Source organism: Vanessa atalanta, chromosome 2, assembly GCF_905147765.1.
Source record: "Vanessa atalanta chromosome 2, ilVanAtal1.2, whole genome shotgun sequence".
Lineage (NCBI taxonomy): Eukaryota > Metazoa > Arthropoda > Insecta > Lepidoptera > Nymphalidae > Vanessa > Vanessa atalanta.
In genome coordinates this window covers 10526019-10538287 of record NC_061872.1, presented here as the reverse complement: position 1 = coordinate 10538287, position 12269 = coordinate 10526019, and the positions used below count along the sequence as shown (strand labels likewise).

Sequence of the window (12269 nt, the reverse complement as noted above, 5' to 3'; positions counted from 1 at the left end):
GCACTGGTTTTGAATAAACGGTGGACGTTTTTATGATATTCATCTGCTAATAATTATCTAAAAGTATAGTTATGGTGAAATCAGTTCTAAACGCTACGCAACACGTGCACGCGATTCACTGATATAGGAGCGGACATTTTGTCATAGTCACTTTGTATAATTTAAAAAACTAAGTCAATGATCTTTTGGATTACCACAGATAAAAAAACGTTAGCATAATTACCGTTATAGTAAATAAAAGTTGTCTATGATTTTTGCGTTCATATTTAATCATGTATCGACTTAAATAATGATTAAATGGTATTTAACGTATAAGTTTTATGTAAAATTTTACATAGCTTTTTAGGAATACTATTCGAAAAGATATCTAAAATATTATGCTTACATAATAATAATAATACACAAATAAATCATATAATAAGCATTTTTTTTTATTATTTCATACGAAGCAGCAGTGTTTACTGATAAGTCTAATATCTATAAGGTATTGATTTTTTAAGTAAATATATAAGTTTTATGTCAGTTTTTCAAGTATGTTTAAAAGTTCAGAATAAAATGGATCTGGGCTCATATATATAACGGATTGGAACACAACACAATGTACTTTTTACAGACTGCTCGTAATCCGTAAATTTTATTCTATTTCTTTGAAAGTTTTTGCAACAAGTGAAAATCGAGAGTTTCAAGTAAAAGATAAATTACCTCAAAGACCAGGAAAGCGGAACCGTTGACCTAATATAGCTCAAATTTATAGACAAAAACAATTAACAATGTCTGCTCAATATTCAATGTTCCGTGCGATGCATTGGCTATTTTGTAAGTTTTCAGTCAAAAGTGATGATGATGAAATGATGATCATTATTTGTATCACGACGTCCTTGCGCTAATTGTAATTGCAAATGTATTCGTATGAATGAACAAATCGTGCAAAAAAATTTTTCAACCGACAAAGTTCCACATTTGATTGAAACAGCTCTAGTAAATCCGTTACGCTCTATTGATGTCAGATATAATTACGTTACTATGTCCGGCTTTATGATATTGATTACAAAATATCAAACAATAACCGTATAACTATAAAAAATAACGTCTATCTTGGAATTTTGAATAATTATTTGAATGAAATGTTGATCGGCAATAAATCGAAATAGCAGGATGTTAGAATTATAATAAAGGTTGTATAGAGCTGTCTGGCATACTTACAGCTAACTCTTCACTAGTGTATGCTGTAAGTGTCCGTCGGTCTTGCTGCAGGACACAGTAGAATGGCTCCCAAGAAGGAGGCACACCAACAACGGCACCACTAACCGCACTTGTCGCTACATCTGAAATTAAATAAAAATAGAGAATTAATTAAAATTTATATGATTATTTTTTAATTGAGCTGTTAAATAAACCAATGAACACGACGGGCTAATTATATGTGTTTATACGAATAATTGTATAAATAAATTCTAAAATACAAGCTATGTGTCTACAACTTCGTTTGCTTGCAGGTTATAATATACATATTATTATATGATGATAAAAATAATCCTAATCTCTCTTAGAACAAACTGAAACAAGTAACATTACAATTCCCGAAGTTATTGTCGCAAAACAAGACTCGCAATTATCCGTTTCAATTTTATACATATTTTTACATGACATTAATAGCCTGTAAATTTCCCACTGCTGGGCTAAGGCCTCTTCTCCCTTTATGGAGAAGGTTTGGAGCATATTCTACCACGCTGTTCCGTAGAATAAACATGTGGCAGAATTTCGTCGAAATTAGGCACATGCAGGTTTCCTCACAATGTTTTCCTTCACCGCCGAGCTCGAGATGAATTATAAACACAAATTACCCACATGAAAATTCAGTGGTGCTTGCCTGGATTTGAACCCGAAATCATCGGTTAAGATGCACGCGTTCTAACCACTGTGTCATCTCGGCTTCTAATATATATATATATATATATATATTTAATTATAGAGTTAAATAAATGTAAACATTACAGTTATTACAATTATTATCAAACCAATGATTATAATATGACAGAGATGAGCTTTTACTATTTACGACTCAATACATGCAAATAGCCCACCGAGAGTAGGGAAATTAAATGTCACTGAGACATTGTGTGTAACTGTTATATTAACTCATTACCAGAGCCTATATAATATAAATATATAATTGAAAAGCTATTAAGTCTAATCGACTTAACCTATTTTCTTATATAATTTAATTGCACTTATAGCAAAGTAACAGGTGTTCTTACGATGTAGTATAATGTTTTATACTAACATCTAATACGGTACATGGAGATTACAATAATTTGTGTTATAAGTCAATTACATAATAACTAATTTATAACGATAATTTAACGAAGTAGGTATGTGGAACGATAGAGGTAATTTATATATGTAATTTTACCTGCTCTTTCTGTCTTTACTCGCGATCAATTTTATGTTATAATAAGTCACAACATTTTAATTTAATAATCAAGCGAAAACAAATATACGAATTTAATGATAGACATCTATATATATGCTGCTAAAATATTGCATATATCTCATCTGTATAGTGTTTAGCTTTACCATCGGCTAACCCCACGTATTTCATTTCCCTAATTTTATCCAAAATCTTATAGCTATTTTATTGATTATTGCGTGATTAAGTAACAAATATCCACTCATAATATTCGTTGGATTAAGTATGTTATCTATATCTATATATGAATACGTAAAGCAATAACTTTGTAACCCATTTTTACCAAAAAGAAGCGGACGGAGGTTTTTAGAAATTTGTCACTATTAAACTTTATGTAGAGCACTCCTTGTGCAGGAAACTAATATTTAAAAAAATAAATCTTAGAAATGCATTAGAATAAAAAAAATATGGCAAACAAACTACACAAACTACAATATGTTTAACACATACGTTTATCTACATAGTATTTAATATGAAACATTCATAGTTTACGTTCATATTGCCAATGATAACACACGTCATGTCAAAGACGAAAATCAATGTTTTTTTTTTACATTTGTGTTTTATTGTAGAAGGGTCAAGGTATCGTCCAGTTGAGCCTCCTTTTTCCTAAGTATCTTTCGAATCAACGCATCTTATATTTCATTAGCAATAAATTACTGTCGAATATCGACCAATGGGCTAGTATGTATAAATATGTGAACAATTATTTGGTAAATTCTACCAGAGAAAATACCAATACCGCTTTACTCTAATAAGGTATAGAGATTGCTAGTTGATACCAATTGTTGTCCCTTATATGGCGATAAAGCACAACTTTCCTGTACCATATACCCGTATTTATAGGAGTTAATACACAAAGGCCTTGACGCCTTGTGTCTATACAAGGGGAACAATAATTGTTACCAATTCTTTTCAATGCATATGCGCAGACGTTTTTACATATTGCGTTTATTGCGCACGCAGTAAATATGTTAGAGGCAAACCAATCCAAATTCAACTATGAATAGGTACCACGGTACAATGTTGCATTTATTGCAAACGATAATGCTAACGAAACAAGGTGTGAAATGCGAACTCGTCGTTTATTGTCGAGCCATAGACAAAATTATAATAAGCCCTTGTTGCGTACATTCGAAATATTCCGCTTTGTGAAACGGACGACGGTTCTACAGTTATTTAAACCTAGTTGCGGTCAGTGGAACCTCAAGGCTGCGACGAATGAAAAAACAAGAAGGCTCTGTACGATTGGACGATTGCATCGGCATTACAAGTCGATAGGATATTGGTAATAAATTTTACACCAAAATGCATACCTGATTGTTTTGAAATACGCGAATTGCCAAACATTTTAATTATTTTCTATTAAGGTTTAAGTTGTTTCAACAAGCCGATATGTAACCTGCGTTGCTATCTGATGACGTGTTACCTAATTGTAGGAATAAGTCACATCCTTACCGCAGATACCTTCATCTTTAACAGGGACTTGTTTCTCTGTATCCTTCTAATATTAGTATATATGTATTGCCGATGAGAGAAATAGGCGGTAAAGTCTCTTCCAAGAAAGACAAATGTTGACAAGTAGGTAATCACGCGAATGTTTAAATATTATCTAAGGACCAAGAATATTACCTCAGCGTCTAATTTATAATAATAAGTAATTGTCTGTCTATAAAATATGACTCTACAAACGAATCTTGTGTACTAATTCCATAACAGATTATGTCCTCGTTATAACACTGACTCACCATATTATATATTACAAATATATAATTACATATATATATTACAAACTTGATCGATTTTAATATATTCCATTTTTTATAATATCTGTTTTTTTTCTTTAACAAGAAAAAAATTCAGTTATTAATAATTTAATTAATACTAATTATTATAAAATTATTAGACTGATATAAAATTACTATACAATTTATTGAGTGAGTTTTAATTATCTCTACCGCTAATAACTTTTTTATTGAATCTGTAAAAGTATGAGTGTCTCGATAAAAATTTAAAATATTAAACACAATTTAGAATAAAAGTGCCGAAAATAATTAATTATACATTAAATTATATTTTATATTATTATTCGTCGTTATTCAGAATATTGAAAAATCTTCAAATGTATATAATTTATTTATTTAAACGTTAGCCCAGGTTGCATATAATTGATGAATATAACAATATTTATTTATAAATATCAATTAAAAACCTATGCCCTTAATGTGTATGAATACCCAGAAACATACAGACACACATGAGAACAATGGCGGCAATTGGAGCACTTATTCAGCTAATAAAAGTCGTTGACGCGACGCCGCACGTTGCAACGTGGATTAATGCGTTCCATTTAATCTATTAAACACTGACTCACGATACCATCAGCAGAAGAAAGCTCAACGTTTTCGAATACACTTATCTTTTAAATACTTTGTAACCCTTACAAAAAAAACTTCTCCAAAACCATAGTTTGCACCGAACCGTTACTTTATTATATTCTTACATAATCAAGCTGCGTTATCTTAATTCTGTTCTTTTAGGAACAAACTTTATCTTAAAACAAAACGATTCGCTAGCTTCATGATTTAAAAAAAATGTACTAATTTGCCTACTGATGCTGATTATACCCAGGTAAAAATAATCGCCTGATACTTTTGTATTGGAAACTTAATCAGATGATCAATATACAATTACGAGTGGGACTAAATTGGTTTCGAATCGAAACTCAATAAGACATGCAAGAAACCATCACGGACATAAACACATTCACGTACATGCTTATACAACATTCACACATACGTATATCCTAATAACAAAAAAATCATACTCTATATAATCTTCAAAAATCGTCCCGAATATAAAAAAGTCGTTAAATAACTTATAATAGAAAGTTAATAATAGTAAAAATGTCACAAGATGTTGTTGTTTAAACCATACTCTGTAAGGCAACGAAACGGATATGTAAATTTAAATTTAGCTTTAGATTTAATTCACCAATTACGCAGTTTAGTGACCACAATGTATGTACTGATGAGGACATGAAGTATCTACAATGAACACAATTACTTACTTTACGAAAGTTGTGGAAAGGGCACTATGTCTAAACTCTTTTGGTTTGTACCCGTTCAATAATAATCGTTTTAAAGTATTAAAAAGAAACCTTTAAGATCTAACGTACAATTTTATGTACATTAAATTGTAGGCATACGGAGTATTATTATAGTTCATTAAACAGGCATAAAATGCATCCCGCTGAGGCGATGAGAGCAATCGAGGTCCATCTCCGAGACGGTCAGGCGTTCCGCTTTACACTACGAAACATGAGCTTGTTATCTTTGCCGTCATTATACATACATCCTTCATAAACAATTATTACAAATTCATTGAAAAATGTAAAAACAATTTTCTTTATAATCATATTTAATGAGCAAAAAAAGGAATCCAAAGAAACACAACTATATTAATTAAAACAAAAAAAATGTTATCATCTTTAAAAAATATATGTATTTCTATAAATTACCTATATTTATTTGAAAATTATGTGAAATACTATAACTTATACCTAAAGACTTGGTTTTAGCACATAAATGTTTCCTTCCTGCAAACGATCTTTACAAAACCGGCTACATCCTAGAATTTAATGCTTAGAGCCTAGTTAAAGAACGGTTTACAAGTCTTCATACGAACGAGAAATACCCGTCTCTCTTATAATAAGTTTATGTGTGGCTCTGCGGATGCGGCGGCGGGATGTGATAGGTTAAAGACTTGCCGCCACTTGAAATGCGCATCAAATTCAAATTTAATCAAGTATTCAATGAAATAAAGTATCATTATCATCCCCGTAACAATCGGTATAACAAAATCAGTTTCTGCGCTTAATAGAATTAAAAAAAACGTAAAATACTGAATAAAAGAAAAGTATGTTGTAGATTCATAATTATTTGTTCGGGCTTATGAGTCCATGTTTTTTTTAGTGCGTATTATTTTTGTCGTTATATTTCGCTCCGTTACTTACGAAATCAAACTAAATCCTGCATAATAAATATGTTGATTTACATATGTTATTACATATAGTAAACATAAAATTAATTTATTTCCACATTTAAGTCGTTGTAAACAGATATCCCGCACGACATAGGTTTACACGGAGTAATATTGGATTTGGCAACGTATCACCCAGATTTAATCAGCTACACGAATACAGCAATGTCTCTCAATCCTAGCTATTATCCGGTCTCGTAGCTAGTATTAAAAGTATTGGTAAAAATAGTCTAAATTCTAATTTATTCAAATAAAAATCTTTGTAATCGACACCATAATGGACTAATATACATATTTTAAAACATTGAATAAATTATGAATATTTGAATACGTCTGCACGAATTTTAACTTCGAACTTTACAAGACAAGAAATCTTCTGAAAAACTTTTAACCAACTTCACTTGTCGAGAAATTCAATAGCATCGATACATTTACAAACATTTAAATTGATATAAACAGCTGTGGAACTATTATCATCACATGATATGTTGACATTTACAATAGTATGCAATTAATAATAGCAATTATGTATACATACGGACACGTATTACAACACATTACGCTGTTAAGCTCGCCATCCATTCCCTCTTTGACGGACATTGCCAGACAATGCCCTCTTGGGTACGTATTACGACGCCTAATAAAATAAGCTAGCTTCTAGATCCTAGACTTCACTGGGAGGTATTTTAGAAACTATTATAGATATTTATGAAACTTATCAAGAATAAGAAAGTAAAGAAAGCATCGTTTAAATCAAGTTTTATAACACTTTATGTATTTCGATTATGGTGTTGCATATTTATAAATCCATAATTTATTACTGGCGACCCTGGCTCCTGTGGGCAATGATAACAGCAATTGTCAGGAGAGAATGCACATTTTTATATTTATTAATTGCTAGGAAGTATGCAGTCGCCGGCCGCGGGTTGCAATACTCAGCCGAGACATTTCATTAACGCGAAATAAGCCAGTGCTCATACAAGGCCTAGTTGTCAAGTTTCGCATATTATAATTAAAGTAAGGAAACTAGCACGCTGTTAAAGTAATTGCGATACAGTTAACGGATATAACTGATTGAAGTCGATTTATTTTTATACATATTATATTGTACAACCAAATGTACCTTTAATATTACATTTATTTCATTTCATTTATATTAATAATTTTATATAACCGTTACTGTTTTATTATAAATATAAGTTACAGCATAAAAAAATATTCTCGAACGTCTATTCGTTCTTTTGTCAATTAAATAAATTTAATAAAAATAGATATAAGCGATGTACATTAATAAAATATGTTTAACTAACGCAATCTTTATTACATTTAGAATGTGGTATATTATTATACATTACTAAATTAATCGTTATAATATACCTGTATACTACAATCTTGCAAGTCAAGTGTATCTTTATACGATTATGTAGAATCAATTTCATAATTCTATATATTACTTAATAATACTTGTTTTTCTGCACGCCATAATGGTAGAGCAAGTCTTTAACAAAAAAGTAAAAAGTTCAATGTATTCCTGCACGATCCCTAGACAGGGTAAAACTAAAGGTCACTCGTCGACCAACAATAAAGGCCGTTTAGAGGCATAACATAATTATAATATGCATACATATCACAACCATAGTATAACGAGGAATGCTATAATAATCACATTTTTATTACCATAAGAACATTCTAAATTACACTTAACGGTGTCTTATCTTGTTGCTTCATCTAGATTGGAATACATATTTACCACATTAGTGATATAGCATCTATATGCCAAATTACACTGACATTGAACTAGATCAGTAACATCGTGAGAATATAACGGCCAATTCAACCTCAAGCGGCAAAGCGTGGTCGGAATTTATCCATTCAATTATGGTATTTAAATTAAACATGGCGTCTTTTGTAACTCTTTCATGCTTGGAGAACAATATGCATGATATGTATTGTGGCTTCCTGCCGAGTGATTGCTGCGTGGGCGACAGTATTCGTATCACAAGTAACTGTACGCTTCTCAACTGACTGATTCTAATATTGATTTGTTAGAGCTTGTCTTAATACATTACCACGATTGATAAATATTGACACTAGACATATTTTACATTATACTATATTATTTAACAAAATACTGTAATGTAGTTATGGTTTTTGTTATCTAAATAAATAAACAATCTAATTGATTTTTTAGTAATAAATAAGTCTTATAGTTTTTATATTGAATATTGGCAAGCTTTTGTAAAAGTATTACTCAAATGCGACGACGTCGTTTAAAGAATCTAGTGACGAATCCACCCTTAGGAATATGTCTCCCTTACGGATATAATATATTCTCTGAATATAAATGACATCACCCTCGAAGTAAAGCCGGTGCAATAAAAAAAGGGCATTGCTGAAGTCATTTCATTTCACAATCGACAATGTCTTCGAGTAATATTTCTTATTAAAAAAAAAAAAAGAAAATGTTGTTATTTAGCTTTCTCGAGTGAATGTATTCGCATATATTTTACTGGTATAAGGTTTTTTGTATTTAAGTCGATTATTCGCTAGTGGTTTTGAAATCAATTTAAAACTGAATGAAAATTTTAAAATTTCGAAATAAGATCATATACAATAGTCACATCATATCTAACACTAATAAACATATAATATAAAGTAGTACCTAGTATTACCCGCCGCGTATTGGAAATGATGTAAACGCTCGGACGGCTCAAGTGTAAAAATATGTTTTACAGAAGTTACCAGACTATAAATCCAAGTATGGTCGTCATCGTGCGTGATTTTCGTGCATTGAATATAAATAACACACTTAATAGAGATGGGTCGCACTAGACGGCTCCACACTTTTATCGAAATAACGGCTACGCGTAATATATTGCATTCTATCAACGTAGCCGTCATACGTACTTTTATCTAAGAAAATTCATGTCTGTAGCCATTCAATTTTACTTTCTTATTAATGTGAAAAAAAATTATTCGTTAAATTATATTGATGGTAACTCATAAGGTAGTTAGGAAAATTTGTGACCTGGAAGAAATTCACTTCAATGCACTTGACTTAGTGAGGAGTATTAACCATTGTTTATATGGCCTTAAGTCGTATAAGCTGTTATAAAATTTGTCACTGTAACATACCCTTACCCTTCCAATCCATACTATATAGCTCTGCATAGTATTGATATTTGGTAGTAGAATAACTTATTTTTGGACGATATATTCAATGATGTATCTATTTATAAAGATAAATAATATATTGCACAAAGTAATCATAATGTAAGTCATATAACAATAACAACATATTATATTGTATAATGTGTAATAGTTCATGTACCTACATTCATAGTACTTGTAAAATTTTCATAAAGCGTAGGCGCAACATCCAGCACAACAGGGCCCGCGACAAACGTCGAGAAAGCGATACAATTTGACACAATTAACTCGGTACCACTCCTAATACACAATGTACACAACCGAATGAATTATGATTATTCTTGACAGCGGTTGGATTGAAATAGATAAAATGTAGACATTAAAATATTAAGTGGCCCTTTACTAGAACGCTTATGAACTCATATAATTTATAGCAAGGGCGTTGATCAAATTTCAGTAAGCCTATATTGGTGTACTTGATAAAATATTAGGTCAATTGGGTCAACAACCGACGACTGCTTCAAGGCACTTCTTAACTCTCAATTACGGATAGAGCACGTTTTGCTTATAAAAACCTTTAAATATACTTTAATACATTAAATCCAGTATAGATTTTTATTATTCATTCAACGAATCGTTATAATCTGTTAAAAAATATTTCATCCAATTAACAGACAAAATCATTATACCTGCAATCCGAGATTCCATATCGATTAGCACTAAAAGAGGGATCTTCAATTTGGGTCCTTATAACGAAATTGAAATGTTACACTACTATTAAAATACAGAAATATGTCAATCGTGAAAATAAAATAAAATACATTTAAAATCAAAGCTTGTCGGCAGGTTATGGAGTCATAAATTGAAATTTTGATTATTGAATCCCTAATTTAAGAACCGATTTTAAGAGATATTGAAAAAAATTACAATCCATTGATTTATTATTGTAAGAGTCTACATATCTAACAAAATATCGATATTACATCTAGAGATTTTAGATAAGATTGACTTTAACATTCAGCCATTGGATAATTTCTCACAAACAAATATTTAACTACTCATATTACCTTTAGGGAAATTTAAAACGCATTCGACAAAGTACAAGTGACCCTTTTACATCAACAATGTTACTTTTAATTACGACTTTGTAATTTACTCTCATAAAAGAAGAAAGCGCTAAAAGTAGCTTAATATCAAAATCATGATAATTATTAATTATATTTAACGTCAATTAACAACACGTATATAATTTATGGCTAAGAACATCAATTTACATTTTCCTTTCAGTTTTTTTTTTCAATCTGTTCTTCAATTGACTCACACCGTTGAACTTAACTCTTCGCTCCGCCTCATAAAACATGTGAATATTCATTGAAAATGTATGAATCATTACTTGAATGAAATGGAATGCATAACACAAGTGTAAGCAATACAGAAACATGCTCTTATTACCTAGGAATCATATGAAGAGCGATAACAAACAACACAAAGATTCTCGATGGCTGATGTAATTGTTATGGAAACCCTTCGACTTCAAGCCGATTATTGTGGCTAGTTAAACCTTAAGCCATTGTGCCAACGTTGCATATATAGAATACACTCATAGAAAAAGATAATTATTTCATAACTATACATGAAATTTTATTACAAATTTTGTTGTAACTTTCGAATAGTCGATAATGAAATTTGTTAAAACTCCATGCAATACGTGAAAATAAAATAATAATTATTGTTGTTATGTGGTCTCTATGTAATTGTACCAAGTGATATTTCGATGTCTGTTATAGAACTGCGTACTAATGACACAACGAACCGAAGAACATTTAACAGTTCCCATCACAAGTTACGTAATGACTGTTACAAGACGAAGATGTTAGACAGGAAAAGATTAAACTTTCTCTATTGATGTTTGTGCGGCAGGAGGTACGCCGCCGTACGGATATCCGAATGCACGGGCACGCGCGACATCTACATATTTCCATGAAGTAAAAACAACTTCCTTTGCATTTTGAATTGAAATGAATCAATACTATGATTTATAAGAATTGATCTAAAAGATTTCTTTTAATAATAAAATTTTGTATTTCAAATGATAATGAATGTGGTAACGTAATAAGTAAAAGAGCTAAACGTTTAAGTTTTGTATATTAACTAAATGTGTATAACTGTAACTTTGTTAACAGTTCACATAATTTAATATTAATTCGATTTTAAGATTGTTTTTTAAACTTTCAGATATTTTAATTGTCATTAATGTTTGATAAGAAAAGCTGAACACAAAATTTATAAATCTTATATACAAAATTATAGCTTAAGTAAACTTTTATTACGAAGACCCCTGAAACTGTTTTAATATTGCCAAAATAAAAAGATATTCAAATCACAAGAAACTAAACGTACTGCATGAATTTGGAGTTGGCTTAAAAATATGTAATTATCTTTGGAATTTTCTCAGTGAACGTCGGCTTAAAGTTTATATCTATAATTCTGAACATTGTAGATATACCTCTTTAGGATTAGCTCAAGGCGATCCTTTGTCGCCCTTATTGTTTAATATAGTAACTATCCATGTTTGTCGTCCAATTTATAGTGATTCTATTTTAATTTC

At 30.6% G+C, this 12269-nt stretch overlaps 1 protein-coding gene across 5 annotated transcripts in view; it reads right to left on the bottom strand.

Moving 5' to 3' along the window:
- Positions 1–12269, bottom strand: part of LOC125069305 (ras GTPase-activating protein raskol) — a 146286-nt gene that overhangs the window by 86986 nt on the left and 47031 nt on the right. For all 5 annotated transcript variants that reach the window (XM_047678795.1, XM_047678754.1, XM_047678762.1 and 2 more), the window contains one exon: positions 1204–1325. In XM_047678795.1, the coding sequence (XP_047534751.1) occupies positions 1204–1325 (122 nt within the window). The remainder of the gene's footprint in view (positions 1–1203; positions 1326–12269) is intronic.